This window comes from Epinephelus lanceolatus, chromosome 22 (assembly GCF_041903045.1).
Source record: "Epinephelus lanceolatus isolate andai-2023 chromosome 22, ASM4190304v1, whole genome shotgun sequence".
NCBI classification, from domain to species: domain Eukaryota; kingdom Metazoa; phylum Chordata; class Actinopteri; order Perciformes; family Serranidae; genus Epinephelus; species Epinephelus lanceolatus.
The window spans coordinates 13,291,716-13,312,536 of NC_135755.1; the positions used below are offsets into that span (position 1 = coordinate 13,291,716).

Below are 20,821 nucleotides of genomic sequence, written 5' to 3' on the forward strand. Positions count from 1 at the left end.
GATAGATTGCTTGTAGGTGAAACGCTGCTCCCCATCAGTTTGGCCAGGTATTACACATCGCAAAGTCAACAAGGCTTTTATGCTCCTGATAAAACAACACTCTTTTAATATTCTCTCCCCTGACAGAAAGACAGTCCAGCACTGGCAGCATCAAGCCCAGCGACAGTGACGGCTGTTACCTGCAGCCGTCTAAAAAGAAGAGCTTCTCACTGAGCACAGGAAACCCCAGCACCAAGTCCATGATGGGCCGTGTGTGCGGCACCAACTCTTCATCCAACCTGATGGCCAAGAAGCGCGTGATCCGCATGCTCCTGGTCATTGTCTTCCTCTTCTTCGTGTGCTGGACTCCCATCTTTGTGGTCAACGCGTGGCAGGCTTTCGACCAGCGCTCGGCCTACCGCCTCACCGGCGCGCCCATCTCCTTCATCCACCTGCTGTCCTACACCTCAGCCTGCGTCAATCCCATCATTTACTGCTTCATGAACAAGCGCTTCCGCCAGGGCATGCTGGCCACCTTCACCTGCTGCAGCTGCTTGAGGAGGGACGGCGGAGCGAGCAGTGGCTTGGGGAGGTCAACTGGAAGCAGGATGACTAGAGGGGAAATGGGCAGAACGAGAGCGGGGCCAAAGACCAATGAGCAGAATGGTCATACCCCGCCAAATGGAGCCAGCACACGCTTCACCTACACCGGCATCCGTGCATCAGCCTGGAGTGAGCTGACTTAAACTGGATGGATATGTGCGAGAGTGTGTGTGTGAGTGTGTGTAAGAGCTCTGGCCTGAGTACAAACACTTGAAGGGAATCTGCAGTGTGTTGTTTCAACATAAAGCCCTCACAGTGCTTATAGGACTAGTTTATGAGCAGCTTTAGCTCGGAGTGTGACATGACACAGGTTCTACATTTAATGACTGTGGAGCAGAAGAGTACATTCAGTGCTCTCACAGAGCAGGATGTTTCCCTAAAGCTCGCGGGGTGGCTGACTGATGCCTGATCATGTAAAACCTTGAAGGACCTAAAGTCTGACATAGGAAGACTTTGAGTGTTTCTATGAAGCAGAAACCCAATTAACGTAGTTTACTACCATCTTAAAACACATTACAGCGGCCAAATAGTCTCTCCATACCTTTCGATGTTTTGCACCAGATGAGACATTTCCAAAACCACAATCTTTTTTTATATTAAAGGGTTAATTGCAAGCAGACAACCAATTACCAAAAGAAAAAGAGTACAGTAAATATATTTACTAAATATATATACGTGCAGATGCAGAGAGTATTGTAGGTTCACAGCTGTGGAACAGCATGACTTCAGACCTTCTTTCCTCATTACCCTTATTTAACAAGTGCGTACCCTATAAAGTTCTCTACATCACGAAAAAGGAATGTGTAACAAAGGTATACATTATCAAACTGGGAGGCATTCCAATTAAGTTAGTTAGGAGACCAGGCATCCTTTAGGGGCTCTATTAATTTGGCAACACCCAAAAACGTTGCTGCAACTGTCGCACATACGGAATTCACTTCGACCACTGCTTCGTAAGTCTGTTCATTCGTAGGCGAAGTGAGAAGGTATTTCTTTGCATTATGTATATTTCATTAACGATATCTGTCCAGCAGCCAATATCTTGTGATGGTTTTCCTACTGGCAGATATCAGAACACCGAAGAAGTATTCGTTAAAGTGTCCAAGTTGAAAGTCAGCTTTCAAATCAAATCAAATCAAAACCAGAGTTGACCAGGGTGATGTACAGTAAAATAAAATAAGTAAAATAACATGGTAACAGCAAAACACCAGAGAAATAACAAACCCAAAAACATTCGCAAGAAAAACGGAAAAAAGGAAAGTAAAGCACAGAAAAGTCTGAAAATAAAATAATGAAAGACTTAAGGACAATCAAAGGCCTCAGAAAACATGTGGGTCTTCAGCCTAGATTTCAATGTGTCTACAGAGGGGGAGCACTTATTGGAAAGGGGAAGCTGTTCCAAAGCTTTGGGCCGACTACTGCGAATGTACCACCAGCCTTCACCACTCATCGGTCGCCCAGCTTTTCCTAAAATAAAAGTATTAAATAATTATTTTAATGGTAGAAATGCCCTCCAGTATTTTGTGCATCTTAGACCAGAACTGTCTTACTACAGGGCACTCCCAAAATATATGCCAGTGATTTGCATCCTGGCTCCCGCACAGTCTCCAGCACTTGGGATCCTCTCATGTAGCGCGGTAGTGCTTTCTGCTCTGGGGTATTGAAGAATCTAATTAGACATTTCCAACCAAATTCTCTTCAACTAGTGCACTTCCATCGAAAGCTACAATAACTATACCATTCCTCCCTTGAAATTAAGGTGGAATGGGATTTCGTTGACCTAAACCCCTTATATAGTCTGGATATAATACCTTTGTTTAATTCTGACAAGTAGGATCCTAAAACTACTTTCAGCCCTGGGTCATCCAGACCTGAAGGGTCATCCGTTGTCTGCATTCATTTCATCCATAGTTGGACACGTTACCTGAAGGCTTGCGGATACAAATGACACGGAGCAGTACCACCATAGATCTTAAAGGCAGTGTAGCATAGTTCAAGTAAAATACAACCATAGGAAATGATAAAGAAATTTGAATAATGGCAGAACAAATTGGTAATATAGTGAAAAGAATTCTCCATCCACATGTTGGGATGTAACATCATATGGACGGACAGACCACCAATGTCTACAACGCTGCCTCTCTTTATACAAAATTGTACAATAATACAACCTCCTCCACTGTCGCCTCGTTTGCTGTTGGGCAAAACTTTTGACTCTGTTCTTCAGTGCCATCATAAAGGACACATGGAAGTATGAAGGCAGTGACGTTTACGTTTGAGATGGACGTATCTGGTCTGATTTACTGGTCCATCTACGTCCCAACCCTCATCTATGGTCATGAACTCTGGGTAGTGACCGAAAGAATGAGATCATGGATACAAGCGGCCAAAATGAGTTTCCACTGAAGGGTGTCTGGGCTCAGCCTTAGAGATAGGGTAAGGAGCTCGGACATCCAGAGGGAGCTCGGAGTAGAGCTGCTGTTCCCTTGCGTCAAAAGAGGTCAGTTGAGGTGGTTCGGGCATCTGATTAGGATGCCTCCTGGGCGCCTCCTGTTAGAGGTGTCCCGGGCACGTCCCACTGGTAGCAGAGCCAGAACATGCTGGAGGGATTACATATCTTGTCTTACCTGTGAACACCTTGGGGTCCCCCAGGAGGAGCTGGAAAGCGTTGCTGGAGAGAGGGACGTCTGGGGTGCTTTGCTTGGCCCTCTGCCCCCCACAACCTCGCTTCAGATAAGCGGATGAAAATGGATAAAAGGATGGATGTATCTATTTTGTATGTAAAGAAAGTATAAAAGAGCCTTAAGACTGCATGATAGGATCAGTTCATCCATATTACAAAAAATTATGTATATTTTCTTTCTCCTAACAAAAAAAGATTACATCATGGTATGCTTCATCTAAGTTGGAATAAAAAAAAACACTAATGACGCTTTTCAAGTACTCAACCTTGGTGATATGTCTCCATAACTACATACGCTGTCAAAAGAATCTCACCTGAAGGGCAACTCATTGTACCTGTTCCGGAGCCTTTGAACGTATCTCATCTTTACCAGCATATTGAGTTTGTCTAGTTGCCATGGGAATCGTCCAAGGTCGAGCATGAACTTTAAAACCCATCTTTCAAACCAACATGAACAAGAACTCCTACATATTATGATCTACATCTCCAATGGCAACTGGCGAACTCCATGTGCCAGTGAAAACTGACTTAGATCAAAAGCTCTTGAAAAGCTCCGCTCCAAGGTCGAGACTGAACTTTGAAACTCAACCATGTCAGTGTTTTTGGAAGTAAAGCTCCTTAACTTCAAACTGTGTATAATGTACAGGATGTTAGTTGACACTCCGCCATATTTCAAAGCTTACGTTTTAGTTTGTTGCCAGCGGGAGAAACACTACTGCGCATATTCAGTGGTCTGTAGAAGTAGACGGAGAATCTAGAAAGTTTTTGGGGCCTATGCACCAGACAAGCAACATTGGAATGAATAGATGCCATTTTGGGACTGATTGCACAAAACACCGTAAGTTTTCTCCTTACGTATTTTGAGGAAACCTTAACTAGAACTTTAAGGAAGATCTTAACTTAAGGTATTTTATGCAACTGATTTTTTTTTTTATTTAGGAAACCTTGACCAGGTCTTTTAGAAAGATCTTAACTCAAGGGTTTTTTGTGCAGCTCAATTTTATTTTGATGAAATCTTAACTAGGACTTAAAGGAAAATCTTAACAGAAGATGTTTTGTGCAACCAATTTTATTAATTTCTTAAGGAGATCTTAACTTAACTGATTTTATTTTGAGAAAACCTTAACTAGGACTTTAAGGAAGATCTTAACTTAAGGGTGTTTTGTGCAACCTATTTTATTTTGAGGAAACCCTAACTAGAACTTTAAGGAAAATCATAACTTAAGGTTTTTTTGTACATCCGGCCCCAGGTATCTAGGTATTGTTATAAATCTTATACAAAATAAATAATAATAAAATAAATAATTAAAAATAACTGGCTGCCTGGAAATCAGGAAAACACATAAAAATATTGTGTACCCAAAATAGCAGTGATATTATCTATCCATGATTTTAAGGGAATTGCGAACACAAAAATTGACTGGTGTGGTCCTTTAAAAACCCTCATCTTAGTAAATAGGCTTGTATTTGGCATCTTCAGCAGCGGCTGCCTGTCACACTGCAGTGTATCTGTACTCAGCAGCTTCAAAACAGTCCTCCGGTGCACAAACAGCCCTGCTCTCGTCCTTGACCTACTGTGTGTGTACCGTATGTGTGTTTATGTGTGTGTGTGCCTACAGGCGTTGTACTGAGTGTACTATGGGAACTGGAGAGGCCTTATCATTCAGTGGGACTTTGAACACCTGTATCCCTTCGTCTTCAAAGAGCGAATTCCCGGCATCACCCACCTGATTTCCACTCACTCATACTGTTAAATATAGCAGTGTTCATGTAGCAACTTATCCTGTTTTTTGTTTCCATATGTTTCAATGTTAATATTGTTGTAAAAAGTTGTGCGTTCAGGTTTGATGCATTGATGGAGATTTTGAAGTATATTGTTGTTTTGCATGATAATGTGCCTATTTTGACTTAAGTCCTGTTAAACCTGCACATAACTGAATGTAACCAGTGGTTTTATATATATCTGAAAGCGGTTTTAGGGACAGCATTGTGTTCTTTTTGTTATGTACAGACACACGAGCCATCTCTGAATAACGATCGTCTGGTTGACCATATAAAGACCTTGGGCGCCCAGTGTGCTAATGCGTCGGCTCAGGCTCGGGGCAGAGTAACATGGAGCTTTTAACGGCTTTAATAAAAGTGGATTTAAAGGACAGAGGGCATTAGGGCCAAGACAAGTGGCGGAAAGAAGAGGGGGGAATCTGCTGGGACTTCTTCCCAAGGATAAGAGCTCCATTTGGGCTTGGTAGACGCCCAAAGCCCTGGGAGATGCTTAAAGGGACAGCTCACCCCAAATCAAAAATATATTTTCTTTCTCTCACCTGTAGTGCTGATTATCAGTCTAGATTTTTTCAGTGTGTTGCAGAGTGTTGGAGATATCAGTCCCAGAGATGTCTGCCTTCTCTCCAGAATAATGGAACTAGATCGTCACTCAGCTTGTGGGGCTCAAAGTGCCAAAACATGCATTTGAACAACTCAACAGCAATGTCTCTTTCCAGAAATCATGACCTGGTTACTCAAGATAATCCACAGACCTTGTTGTGAGCAGTTTCATGTGGGAACTATTTTCTTTCTACTGAACTACACCCACCAACCGTATAACAGCGCAGAAGGAAGTGTGCATCTACTCATGGATGAGAGGTTAGCCAGCTAGCTAGCTTTGTTAGGCTCAAGCTGGTACAAAATACTTCTGTAATGTAAACACTAAGCAATTGTTAGTTTATAAATCGCCGGTAGCGAAACATTTAGTGATAGCCCGCAGGCTGTATCCTCCAAAATAATTGGGATTGATTTCATCACTGTTGTTTGCTGTCAGTTTTCTTAGCTTTGCTAGCTTACTAACTTCCTAGTTAGCTAGTTAGTGTAAATAATTGAGTGTAATGTAAACACTTAACAATTGTTAGTTTGCCCATCTTGTTTCATCGAAGTCACAAATATTGGTTGGATGACTTAAAAATTTGACAAAAAGTGAGTTAAATCACGATTTTAAAGGAATTAATAGTTTTTTTCTTCTATTTTCTTCTTTGCTCATGGATGTGAGGCTCATGCTCACAACAACGCAAAAAGTAAACATTAATGGTGGCCTCCTCAGCTGAACTGCAACGTTAGCTAACTCAGCGGTGCTAGGTGAGCTAGCAGTAGATAACTCCTTTTTTTGTCAATTTTTTAAAATCATTTTACCAATATTTGTTACTTTGATAAAAACAAGTGGGGCAGGTCATTTGTACCAACTTGATCTTACAATCTAGCTTTTTATAACTGGCCTCAAAACATTTAGTGCTACCTCCTAGCTTGCTAGCTAGCTTGTAGGCTGTATCCCCCATAAGAACTGGGATTCACTTTGTTACTGTTGTCTGCTGTAATTTTTTTAATGTCTTCACAATTAAATCATAACGAACAGTAGTTTGTGCCTGAACGTGCTCTACATTGACAGTAGAGGAACAGATGCCTTTAAATAACCATTCTGGTCCCCCATGAGCCAGCTGCCAACCAAATCACTGCGCAAAAATGAGCGCACACCTCCTGCTAGCTCACCTAGCACCGCTGAGCTGGCGTTACAACTCAGCCGAGGAGGACGCCATTAATGTTTCCATCTTGCACTGTCACAAGCTTTTTGTTCATGAGTAAATGCACTCTTCCTTCTGCACTGTGATGCGGTTGGCAGTTTGGTAAAAAGAAAATAGTTCCTGCATGAAACTGCTCACAACAAGGTCTGTGGATTATCTTGAGTAACTGGACCACACCCGGCAACTGTATCACCATGCAGAAGGAAGCGTGCATCTACTCATGGATGAGAGGCTGAGGCTGAGAGTGCCATCTAGTTCCATTATATTTGAGAGAAGGCAGACATCTCTACGGCTGATATCTCCAACACTCTGCAACTCCAAAACAATCTAGACTGATACACAGCACTACAGGTAAGAGGAAAAACATGTATTTTTGATTTTGGGGTGAACTGTCCCTTTTACAGTCACTGGACGGAGGAAGGAAACACAACTTATTCATTTGTACTCTTTCAGCTAAAGTGTAAAAAAAAATGCTTCTGACAACGACGATTAAAAAAACAATGAAACACAAAGTGAGATTTTATATCACTTTTTTATTTCTCATTTTTATGCCAATATTGCAAGTTTTTTTTTCTCGTTTTTTTCTTTTCTTCTTTTAATGACATACAGATTTGAGCATGATCTGGAGCTGCAATATGTACAAAAACAAAACTAACGTATGTTATAAAAAAACAAACAAAAAAAACCAAAAGAAAAACAAAACAAAAAAACAAAACCGTCCCCTTTGTTTTTGACGTTATTGCTAAAATGTTACAAACGGCACAGGTTTCTACCATCAGCAACCCTTTGAGCACTGAGTATACTACCACAATGACACCTCTGCTTACCATTTACTAGAATAATACACAGATACAGTGAGAGTGAAAGGACATGGAGGAGGAGGAGGAGGAGGAAGAGGAGGAACGAAAAAAGTGATTCAACTGGAGCAAAGCTAAGCATAACAGGCTGTTAAAAACAAGAAGGAAAAAGGGAGGAAACTCCAAATGTACATACATGAACATGAAAGAGTGAGGATGAATGTGTGAGAGTAAAGAAAGGTTAGCGCTCTGTAGTGCAAACAGCCAAATAGTCTTAAGGAGAAAGTAAGGCTGAGTGCGACAGAGAAGGGCTCCACACTCCTTTTTTTTGTTTCTTCTTTTTCTAAAGTTATCTGTTTAAAGCTGCCTCTCACTCTGCCCTGTTTTGTTTAGCAGTGCATGAAAACTACATTATAAAAGACATTTGGCATATTAGAGGATACATACATTGTTCAGAGCTCATTATAAAAAAACAAACAAACACAAGAACAGCTGCTTTTGGAAGAGTAAAAACAAATATGACCAGACACACAAAGAGAACCGGTTATTTTTCTGTAAAAGCATCGCTAATGATTCTTTTCTTTCCTCTCTGAAAGCTTTGTCGCCAGGTTAATGCAGCGTGCGATTCTAAGAAGGCATGTAACATTTTCTTTTTGACCCCTTGTGATAGCTCGTTACGAGTGAGACATCCTCCCGAAAACTGTAAACCAGCTCAGATTGTCAAGGCGACACATTTTTTGAAAAAGCATGCATCACCCCCTTTATTAGTTTGAGCGGACGTGACAAAAGCTGCTCTATTCAGACTCGCGTGAGGAGATGAAGAGGAGCCAGAGGTGGTTAGCCGTAAGAGGCGACTCAGCATGTAAACAAAAACCCAAAAATATCCAAGCTCAAGGGAGGAAGAGGAGGAGGAGGGAGGGGAGAGGAAGAGGAAGGGTGATGCTAATGCAGAGGCTATGTTAAAAACTCGCTGAATTTTTAGAGCTAGTAGAAAAAACACTCAAGTTAAAAATCTACAGTTAAGATTTTGTGACCTCCATCCTGCAGAGTAAAGGGTTTCAGGGGTTGACCTGCAGCTCGTGAAGGAATGCGTGATATTTTGACGCTACACTGCCGCCGCCGCTGCACCTACAACTCCTCGACATTTTCCAGGATGGACAGGAAGTGGCCTCTTTTTTAAAAAACTCCCAGGCCAACCTAGGCAGCACGGGCAATAATAATGCACTTTTTTTTTTATTCTGACATAAGACAAGGGGAGACTTTGTACCAATAATTTAAAAAATATCAATATTACAATATAAAACATTTAACATTAATGACCGACAGGTGGGCGAGGGTGGCGAAACGCGGGGGCATAACTTAAATCTTTTTCTTTACATCGAAGGGGGTGCAATCCTTTTTTGTTCCTATTTCAAAGGTTTGTAAAAATTCTTCATTAATAAGCAGACATTCAAGTTATTTTCTTTTTAATTTCCCCGGAAGTGTTTACAGTCGTACTGTAATACTAAGATCACACGTATTGCCTTTGAATGTTTTCTCCACGATTATTATTATCATCAGACATTTGGATCCTGGTGGAAGACAGATAAAACCCCGTGAATCTCAAGTTTATTTTTTTGGAGAGAAGTTTGAACACTTTGAAATGGAGCGAGTCTGACTCAATATTCCATTACAGCAACTATACACACACACACACACACACACACACACACACACGTATTTGCTGGCTGGTGAACTAGTGCTCAGGCGGACAGATAAACCATGAAATGACCTGTACAATATTGCTGTTCTGTTTGGAAAATGCACATCTTCAATAACACACATTTAGAAGGCCTTTATACTCCTACAGGAGACGCGGTCGGCATGAACACGGATGAGTGCAACTACTCGGACAGTGACAACGTACACACGCTTTGTTTCTGCAAAGATAATAAACCACAGGAGATATATTTATTTTTTTTGTTTTAAAAAGAAGGCTGAAAAAGGGAGCTTACAGCGCTCGTGAGACATTGTACCAAAAGTGAGAAGGTGCTGGGCACCGCATGAGAATAAAAAACGGGCTTTATTGTACTTGTACACCAAATGAGAACAGGCGAAGGCTGAATAAATCCTTCTGAAGGCTGCTTTTTGCATGACAGGGTGGATCTGGAGCCGCAGCGACGAGCCCGAGGACAGCAGAGCTCCTGTGATAGAAGCGAGGCATCAGCTTGTCTTTGTGCTACGCACAGGTTCTTCCAACGTGAGTAAACAGCAGAGAAGAAAAGGTGAAGTATTTTTTTTATGGAATTGAAGTTATCGGTAAGGCCACATCAAAATTGTAAAGTGTTTTTTTTTTTGTCTTTTTTTTTTTTTTTTGGAGAACCACTGGAGTTAAATGCCACCAGAACTACAGCACACACTGGAAGACACCTCGCTAGGTGCAGCTTTGACAGACGAAGTTTCACTACATTACGGCTACGTTCACATCACCAGCAACTGAGGCTCAAATCTGATTTCTTTTAGCTCTCAAGTCACACAGATAGGATATTTCCAGAGTGGTGTGGACGCAGAAATCCTTTTTCTTCCACTCGGATCTGGGCCACTTTCTTATGTGCTCCTAGATCCGATCACTGGCGACCGCTGCGAGAACGGTCACCACCAGAACTCGTGTATTTCTCTTCATACATCCATGTTTTTCCATGTCATTCTTCACCATGTAGAGTCAGAGCGGTCCATTAAACCCAAGTCCCCCGAAAACAGCACCAGGCTTTGAAGCCAATTTTACATAGCGGCGAAACATGGAAGTACAACTTCTGGGTCCACTAGGTGACGCCACTGGGCCCAGAAAGACTTTTTCCCATAGACTTACATTGGGAGAGAGCTGTCTGTAAATCAGTGGATAATTTTTTTGAGCACCACAACCCCTGTGGACTTTGATCCATTCGGTCCGATAACATCTCGAAAGTCTAGACGAGCCTCACGATTAAATTTTCATCCCCATTCAAGTTAACTAGCTGCTCAGCCGGTGGAGGTCTCTAGGGTACCCACAGTATGGAAGATCCAGGTATTTTCATACAGCAGAAACATCAAGCTTTCTTGGCTTCATGCGCTACTGACGAACTTTCATAGGAATGAACAGGGCCCCGCCTCAAACGCTGTATCCAGGTCTCTTTATACATCCAGGGTTTACGCTACAGACAGCTGCCGTGTCGCCTCTGCGGTAGGATTGCCAATAGAGCCCAACTGCCAAGTATTTTCATGCCGTGACGGCGCTGTTACGAGGCACCGAGAGAGATATTGGAAAATAGACTTGGACGTCCCAAAGCAGGGATACTCAACTTGCTTGGCCTACGGCCCACTTTTGTAAAAGGGCAGGGGCCAGTTAACGAACAAACAATAATATGTATCAGATAAAATGAATAAACAAGTCAAGCCCCGCACAGGTCAGATGTACACAGGGGTGTTTCTAGAATTTGAGGACAATTGGGGCTTAATCCAGACCTCAGCTGGGGGGTTTGGACATGGACTGTATAAAATAATGGACGTAGCTACCATCCATTCATCCACCCATTTTCATCCGCTTATCCGGGGCCGGGTTCCCAGGCCAGATGAGATATGTAATCCCTCCAGTGTGTTCTTGGTCTCCCCCGGGCTTCCTACCAGTGGGACGTGCCTGGAACACCTTTAGCCTTCGCCCAGGAGGCATCCTGATCAGATGCCCAAACCACCTCAACTGACCCCTTTCAACACGAAGGAGCAGCGGCTCTACTCCGAGCTCCCTCAAGATGTCCGAGTTCCTTACCCTATATCTCTAAGGCTGAACCCAGACACCCCACGGAGGAACTCATTTTGGCTGTAGCTACCATATCATCACCCAGTGGTTTGTAGAGTGCCCGTCTGAAGCCTCCAGTTTGGCATGTAGCCATTGCCATCTTGAATTTTTGGAACCAGCGGCATGGACGTTAACATGGAAGAGCAAGGGCTGGATCTGACTGAGAAGCCAAGGACGTTATCAGCAGACAGTCAATCACTGATAACGGCCACGCCCTTAAACAAACACCCATACAGTTGTCACGAATGTTAAAATTAGCTATAAAGCCCAAAACTGTTTTTGTACCAGGCTGTAAACACGTTTATTTCTGATGTAAAGTTGTTCATTTTAACACGGGGGTCTATGGGGATTAACTGACTTTGGAGCCAGCCTCTAGTGGTCATTAGAGGAACTGCAGTTTTGGCATTAGCCTATTTTTTTCAGCCCCTAAAAGTGGCTGTTTGGGTTTGGAAGAACTGTTCCTATCGTGACCCGACACTTCTGACTCTCCACAGATTTGCTAACAGAGCTAGCGGACCGAAAGCCGATTTGTACGACAGCCTGGTATTCTGAAAACAAATGGGCGTTGCTCCAAAACTACTCCACACTCTCCCAAACAGAAGCAACTGGCTAATCAGCATGCTGAATGACATCATCAGATGTTCCTGCTGCGGTAATCCTTTGGGAAAGTAAGCCTTCACGTCTACGTTTTGCAAATGTGACGTTTTTTGTCCAACGCACATGAATGTGAACAGTCCAGGCAGATAAATCGGATATGGAGAGACAATCGGACTTGAGCGCTGAGCCCCATGATGTGAACGTAGCCGTAGATACGTTAACAGTGACTGATAGAGCAACAGATACAGGATATTAGATATGTGAGCGGTTTGACTGTGTACACAGTAAGAATATACAGTACTAAGGCTATCCTTTGAAATCAACGACTACGCTTTGTTACATTAGTTTGACTCGTTTCTCGTAACCGTGGAAGTCTAGTTTTTCACGTATTCTGCAAAGTGTTGCTATGGCTCCATGTGAGATGTACTGATGTGTATACTTTCTGAAGGAGACATAGCGCACATAGAGTATTGCAGGCAAGGCAGAGGCGTTGCTTAAAGCTTTTCTTTTTAAAGACTTCATAAAAACCAATGATAAAACATAGGCCCTCTGAGGTTATTCCCCAATTTAAAAAAAACAAAACAAAACAAAAACAACCTTCGCTTATGTAAATAAACAACCCAGACTTCAGATTTTTTTCCCGACAGAAGAAGCAAGAGTATAAAAAAAAAAAAAAAAAAAAAATCAATCCAAAGATTGAAAAAGCAGGCGTTTGTTTGTTGTAAGGTCGTAATAACATACAGGTTGGGATTTTGGACCTCAAAGGGGGGAAAACAAAGCCCAAGCTCAGAGGAAGAATAGAAACTATTTGGTAACAAAAGTGTACTATATGTTTAATACAAAAAAGGTATGGAGAAAAATGTACCTTTACTAAAGCTTATACAAGATCCTTGGTCCATAAAAACTATGTTATCGTCACGTTTTTTATGTGTGTCCCTCTGCATCCTCCCTCCAACAACAATACATCCAGCCCCCTTTAGGAAACCACAAATCAATGCAAAATAACACAAAAGGAATAATTATAAAACAAGTGGTGGGAGGGAAGGGGGGAGGGGGAGGAGGAGGAGGAGGAGGAAGGGGAGCAGGGCGGCGCAAAAATATACTTTGAGGAGATTTTTTTATTTTGTGGATGTATTGTTGTTGTGGTTTCTCGCAGCCGTAGAAAGGTGCTGGTGCTCTGAGCCTGCAGGAACTTCACTCATTCCAAACACCAGAACTGGATAGGCAGGTCCCTAAAGTAACCACAGGAGAGGGGGGGGCGTGTCAAGGAGCACTTATTCCCGTCCGCTTGTGATGTCACTCCTCCTTCAGATTTCCCCTGCTCCGTTTCTCCCACCGAATTTTTTTTTTTTTTTTTCATTTCAGCTTCTTTGTATCCAAAATTACGCAGCACTTTAGAGTGAGTCAGTCTTTGTTTATTATTTCCCATAGTCTTTATATACCTTGTGGTACATCTGCTCTCAAGGCATATACGTATTGAGTGGCCCCCTGTGTGCGTTAGGAGACCACGGCTGCGGCGGTGGAGGATGAGGATGTGACTCCCGCGCTGGAGGTGCTGTTGGGGCCGTAGACGCCGGCGCCGGCCTCCTGGCTGTTGTTGCTGAGCAGGCTGGCGTTCCCGGCCCGCAGGATGGCCCCGGCAGCGCTGCAGTGTGGCCGCGGCCCGGGCTCCGGCGTGTAGGTGAAGGTCAGTGTGGTGGAATAGATGATGCCGTCGTTCCTAACCAGCGTGACGGGCACCTGGACGGGCTGCCGCACCCAGCGCCAGCCCTCGCGGAAGGCGGAGATGTCGGGCACCACGCACAGCATGCTCTCCGCACACCTGTGGATAGTTTGGAAGAAGGGAAACGACACATGTTAGAGTCATCAGATTTTTGTCTGTGCTTGACAAACTGATTGATTGATTTGTTAATTCACGTTTAAACTGACGATGTTAACGCTAGTAACCACCCTAACAGAACAAGTATTTTATAGGTGGACAGACAATAAAATGGAGATACTTATCTTTACCAAATGTGTGACTTTTAACAGGACTTTTTACAGGTCATTGAACGCAGCATAGGCTGAACCCTTCATTTATTTTTTTTCTTCCTTAGCAGCAGGAGTTTGTGAAGTTGTGGGGTTGACAACTGATCAGCTCCGATGAGATCAGATCAGAGGATTAGAGGAGCAGCTGCACAGGCGAGTGAAAGCAAACTTTAAGAATCAGCGCAATGATCTATTAAGTTTCACTTTCACTGCGCCTGGCGTTCTGCTGCTCCGCCTGTGCCCAAAGTACGCTCTGCACTCTGAGAGTGTGGTGTAATGAATAACCGAACGGTGTTTTTATAGATCCAGCTCCAAAAGTAGAAAATAAATATGTGAATGGACCGCAAGTGGCTTGCGAATGTATGAAGTTTTCTGCTGTAGAGTGAGTGACCAACGGACAACTACTTGACAGATGGTGCCTCTCAAATTTGAGGAAGTATCCTTAAATGGCTGAATTTCAAGGAGGCTACGACATCGAATCCCACTGAGGGACTGTTCCAATGTCAAAGATGCCTTGAATTTGACCCAGGACGGAGTCCTTCCTTCAGAGAATTTTCAATGATGCATGTTTGTATCCTCAGGGGGAACAAAGTAGCAACAATTCTTAATGCATGATTTCCTGGAATTAAAGGCAGGGCTGCACCTGGACACTCCCTAGCCTGTTCCCGTGTGTGTTCACCGAATGCTGGGGGGTGTCTCGCCTAGCCTCTGTAGAACCCGGCTTGGAAGGACCTGTCCTACCAATGAAGCATTCTTGACTTTGAGAAGCACTCGAGAGACAGCAAACTAGCTTAAGGACATGGCCAAATGCAAGAATGACGCTGGATATGTTAACTGTGTGGACTTCAAACTAATGAGTACGTAGAAATCTGGGCAAGAGAGGGGGGTGGCATGCAGCAGGGGGCCGTGGGTTGGAATCAAACCCATGGCCGCTACAGTAAGGATACAGCTTTTGTAGACAGGACGCCAGCTCTACTAGGTGAGCTAGTAGGCGCTGCTCTGGGATGGTCAGCTCAAGGCTTATTTTAGAATGAGACAGGGACAGTCTGATGCTCTGCTGTCAATCGTCGGGCCGAACTATAGTTCGTAAAATGGTATAAAGTAGTTGGGGGTACAATTCGTTTAGGTATGTGTTGCTGCTTGCCTAATAAGGAGACGTTGAAAGTGAGCTAACATTGACACAAACCATGAACACTATCAGAAGAAAACATCTACAATGTCTACAAGTTGAAAATAATAAAGGCTGTAAGTGTGCGGCACTGCAACCCTCCAGCTAGTTAAAAACAACAACACATTTGGTGTTTGCAAACAGAAATGATTCACGTCTTTATTTGTTAATACCTGGTCTAAACAGGCTCGCGGCCCCTTCTCATACACACGTTGTTAACCCAGGGTCGACCTTAGCCCTGGGCTATATGACTTACACCTCTACGGGCCCTGGGTCATATATCAGTTTGAACATCCCTAAATTCTCGTGCTTACTTAACGTCGTGTCACACTGTCAACTTTTAGCCCTGGGTTAAGTCCACTTTCAGAGGATAACCCTGCTCCAGAGCATAGCCAGTTAACCCTAGGCTAAACTCGGGGTTAGCCCACGTGGGATGTGTCAGGATTGTGCCAGTGTGGATGCTGTCTGAGCCTCAGGCTAGAGGTCTGTGACGCTGCAGTGTTTCTCTGACAGCAGTCATTCATGTTCCCCCACTGTCTCCGACCTAATGCCTGCTGGGTGGCACTGATGGACACATAAAATATCACCTGTCTGTGAATCACTTCTGCTCTTGAAAGGTTTTGGGATCACTCAGAGCAACATAACCTCTGCACAGGTCTGAAGAAGAAGGATGATACAACCTGACTCATGAGATTCAGACCATTAGACCTTCACAGGATCTGTCTGACTGGGAGCATTTTAAAAGCTTTTATTAATTCAAATGACACTAACGACTTATCCATATCTGCTTTATATTCATTAAACTTGAAGGCAATCATTTTCTGTGACTGTGATTCCTAATAAATCCTCAAATTAGTCATAATGGACAATTTGTATGCTGATGAAGAGAAAGAAATCCAGAGGATCTAATTTTGGGGCAAGAATTGGAAAGAGCACCGAGAGTGGTCTGGTGAGGAGTCAGGCAGTGTTTCTCGCTCAACAGAAAATCGGCGAGCTTCGCATCACTTCCACGATCAGTGAGAACCCAATTAAGTGGCATTCACATAGGGCCAACAACCCCCTTAGCTCTGATAATCATAATCGCAATTATAACATTTCGAGGCCTGAAGTGAGCTTTTGCTGCTTTTTTGGGGGGGGTGGGGGGTGGCTGTGGCTCAGAGGTAGAGCAGGTCATCCGCTAAATGGAAGAGCTGCTTTTCAATCCTTTACAACAGTTACGAGATACAGACGATTTCGACTTCAAAGCCTTCATTTAGCACTGGTTTTACAGAGAAACAGACACACAGTACAACGTACTAACTTATTTTAATTATCACACCGCGGTCCCTCTGCCCCTCCAAGACTACTTTGCTGTGAGGAGAGCGGACAGCTGTTCTGTAGACGTACCTCCAGTTAATGGCTGTAGCAACATGAAATCCGTTTTTAGCAGTTTGTGAGCTGGCTAATTAGTTTCGGAGACTAGCTCACATCAAGCCCCCGGGAAGTGCGCCAATTTGACCAAACTGTGTAATTACAACTTCCAGGTCCATTACGTGATGCCCTGTGACCCAAAAAGACTTTTCCCCATAGACCAACATTGTGAAAGAAACCTCTGTAAATCAGTGGATACATTTTTTGAGCATCACAACCCCTCCAAAATGTCTCATTTCATTATCAGAATTTGATCCACTCGGTCCGACAACATTTCGTAAGTCTATAAGAGCCACATTTCATCCCCATTTAAGTTCGCGGAAGGCTAAACTGAAGGTTAGCTGCTCAGCTGGTGGAAGTCTCTAGTGTGCCTAATAATGCGGAAGATCCAGGTAAATTTATACCCAGGAAATCAAACTTCTTCAGCTTCATGCACCACTGGGCAACTTTCATAGGAGTGACCAGGGCCCCACCTCCAACTCTGTCTCCAGCTCTCTTTATACAACTATGATTTAGACCAAGGCAAACGCGGAGTGATACTGTTATGTAGACATTGTTGCCATTGTAGACGGCTATCATATCATGGCTAACAATCAGTTAGATTGTTTGGTTTTACCTATGTGTTTTTAAAAATTGTAGTTAAGTAAAAAACTTCAGGCATTCATTATTATACTATATGAAAAAATGATGGTAAGTTGGTGACACACTCTCTGCCTGGATGACTAAACATGCTGTAGCTCAAGGTCTCTTTACTTCTAACTGGAAATTTTATAGCCAGGTAAAATATTGTTCACTAAAAAAAAACAGTTATCGTGAAAATATGACAAAAAATAAATATTGAATTAAATTAGACTGACATGAAAACTAAGCTTGATGGACTAAAAAAAAGCTAAAACAAAACAACATGTGACTTTAAACCGACTTTTGTAAGCGACTATTATTCAATTTAAAATTCTTCTCGAAAGTAACAGTGGACAGAGGACAAAAACAATACAAAAGAACACAAACTTTAAATATCAAATACCATTTTAGGTCTACGCGTAAAAAGCCCAACTAGGGACATGAGCTGAAAATTAGCAATGGCTATAAACTAAGTCAGTTCCATAATGTATTGGAACTATGTTAAATTGCAACAATTAAAAAAATAATAAAATGACATAAAATAAACGTAAACTGACCTAGTGTCACGATATTGGATTTTCTAGGTATAGAAAGACAATATCTTGAAAAATATCGCTCATCGAGACGATATGATTAGATTTTCGATACCGCGGGGGAAAAAAGAACTGACACTAAGGGCATAAAGTTTAAAATTTGTATTAAAAGATGAATATAACAAGGCTATAACACGACAGTGACAACTTTTGTCTTCTTGGTTAGTAGCAGAGAACAGCAGAATGACAGTAGTAAACTTTAACAATAAAAGCGAGCAAAAAAGCGCACCTGTTAGCGGTGTATCGATACTGCGGAAAATGAGTACTGAACCAATATTTTTGACAAAACTCCAGCTGAAAAGACACCGCTGCTGTCATCGGCAGCTGCAGCTTGTTAACAGATGACCAAACAAAGTCATTACTACTTTTACTGAAAGATCTGCACCTCTTCCACCTCTGCATTAGCTTAAAATCAGGTGTGGACACCCTGAAATAAAAGCTTATTTCAGGTCGGGACTGTGGGTCGTTAAGCGAAGGCTATTTTTTGATCTCAACAACAAGTCTCTCCCTCAGTGTGGAATTGTACATCGAAAATAACTGGGGTGGTATTTTTTGATGCACACTGTTCGCCGGCGGTGTGTTTTGGCCTTAAGTGACCTTCAAGAAAGGTGAAAGACGCACCTGTACATGGTCTCGGCCTCAACGTCTCCGAACCAGACCCGCAGATTTGGAGTGAAGTTCTGTCCTGTCAGCTCCAGCATGGCGACGTCGCCTCCACCGTTTAGCTGTAGTCAGAGAAGATAATTTAAGAAAACTAAACCCTCACTGCGACCAGATTCATGCTCAGGGACTGTGTCCTCAGTGTGTACCTGTAAGCTCTCTACCACAGGCACGGGGGTGACAGGCGAGTGGACAGGGCCCATGCCCTCGTAGAAAGTGTATTCAGCCTTGTCTGTGCTGATGATTGTCCAGGAGGCGCCGTCGTTGATCATCTCCTTGTTTGGTTCCTTTGGGCATGGAGTGGCCTGGCAGAGGGGGAGACATCACCTTAATGCACCTCAGAGGCAGAGATAACCACCAACAACTGCACCTAATCACGACTACTCTCCTCGAGACTTCAATCAAATGTCCCTCTTTGTCTTTACGACCATCTAAATAAGTAAAAACACTGTAGTGGAGAGGACTGCACTCTCCTCTTCAAAGAAAAGACAGCATCCTGACCTAAAATATATCCCCAGGCTGCACAATAAAGACGATGAATAGAGGCAGAATTGTGCTCAAATTCACTTCCATTTCAGTCCAATCAAAAGGTAAAGAGATCACTCCCCATTTCTGAAGCAATCATCCTCAATCATCTGTGACCTGTAAGTGACCTCCACTCTGGATTGATGTCTGTGAGTGAAAAGCCGTCGGATGGAAAAAGGAAAAAAGTGTGCGACGCTCACTTGAAACTGGATGATCCTTTCTTGGGAAAGGCACAGGTACATGCGTTCTGTGTCCTTCAGGTAGAAGGCACACTTGTGGAGCTGGGAGACGGGGTCGTCAGCGTCGAGCAGCGCCGTCTGCTTGTCCACTTTACGGATGATCTGACAAGAAAAAAAGAAAGAAAGAGACGGATTAGAGGATGATAGATGGGAAGATGGAAGTGAAGGACAAAAATATAGATAGACAAGAAAGTTGCATGATTTGAAAGGAAGTAAGAGGGGAAAGAAAAAAGACATAAGCAGGAAAGTAGGATGGACAGACAGCAGGGAGACGAAAAGAAAGCCTAAACCAAAAGCAAAAACATTTCTGGACAAACAAGTTCTTTATTTTTTATTTTGGTGCCTGATATTAAGGACTATTTCAACTTTTTGGGAAACACGTTAATTTTCTTTCTTGCCAAGAGTTAAATAAGATGAGGACTGACACCATACTTACATCTGTCTCTTTAAGTCTTCATATTCTTATATCAAACGTTGGTAAACTTACATAAGCTAGTACCGACTTATCTCAAGCAATAATATCACCACACCCACCCATCAATCAGCCTGCAACTTTTAGCTGCATGTAGCTGAGATTAAGTTAGATAGCTGGTAAGAGCATGGTACATTGGTGTGTCTTCAGATGTTCGTTGTCTCAAACCTTGTTCCATGTCCCCAGAATACCTTGATTTTGGGCCCAGTGGCTAGAATCTAATCACTACTGCAAGCATTTACATTACATATACAGCTACATGTAGCTACATGCTAACGTTGCTGTTGTTGATTCTCCCCGATTTTGGATCATACTACTGCCGGAACATGTCCAGTTGTTTTCAGAAGCTTTAAGTTTTGATATTTATACTTAGAAAGTGCAACTATTATCCCCAGCAGCAACTACACTGCTATACCAAGCTACATGCTAACATCAAGAAAACATGTAATCTTGGTTATTAATTCCTCCTCGAGATTTCTCGTTGTATTCCTGCTGGAACATGTCTGGTTGTGAAGATTTTGGTTTAGAAGCTTTTATTGGTCATTTTTCCACAGTAGTTACATTTAGCCAAGTTGACCATCTTGAACCTTGTTCCATTTCCCAAAATACTTTGATTATGGACCCACTGGCTAGAATCTAATCACTATTGCAAGCATTTACATTACATACACTGCTACATGTAGCTACATGCTTACGTCAGGGGAAAATGTAATCTTGGTTGCTGTTGTTGATTCTCCCTGATTTGGGATCATATTACTGCTTGAACATGTCTAGTTGTCTTTCGAATCTTTAAGTGTTGATATTTGGTAGTAGAAAGTGCAACTTTTCTCCCCGGCAGCAACTACACTGCTACACCAAGCTACATGCTAACGTCAAGGAAACATGTAATCTTGGTTGTTAATTCCTCCTCGAGATTTCTCGTTGTGTTCCTGCTGGAACATGTCCAGTTGTAAAGATTTTAGTTTAGAAGCTTTTAATGGTGATTTTTCATAGTAGTTACTTTTAGCCACATATAGCTGAGATTACGTTAGCTAGCTAGTAACCGTATGGTATGTCGGTGTGTCTTTAG

General features: G+C 42.8%; 2 protein-coding genes across 2 annotated transcripts in view; one reads left to right on the forward strand and one right to left on the reverse strand.

Moving 5' to 3' along the window:
- Nucleotides 1–8,386, forward strand: part of cckar (cholecystokinin A receptor) — a 22,638-nt gene extending 14,252 nt beyond the window's left edge. Inside the window, exon 5 of the mRNA XM_033651786.2 lies at nt 127–8,386. Within this exon, the coding sequence (XP_033507677.1) occupies nt 127–725 (599 nt within the window). The 3' untranslated portion in view covers nt 726–8,386. The remainder of the gene's footprint in view (nt 1–126) is intronic.
- Nucleotides 7,345–20,821, reverse strand: part of rbpjb (recombination signal binding protein for immunoglobulin kappa J region b) — a 99,092-nt gene continuing 85,615 nt past the window's right edge. Inside the window, exons 8-11 of the mRNA XM_033609858.2 lie at nt 19,242–19,382; nt 18,666–18,821; nt 18,478–18,581; nt 7,345–13,858 (exon numbers count right to left, since the gene is read on the reverse strand). Of these exons, the coding sequence (XP_033465749.1) occupies nt 13,534–13,858; nt 18,478–18,581; nt 18,666–18,821; nt 19,242–19,382 (726 nt within the window). The 3' untranslated portion in view covers nt 7,345–13,533. The remainder of the gene's footprint in view (nt 13,859–18,477; nt 18,582–18,665; nt 18,822–19,241; nt 19,383–20,821) is intronic.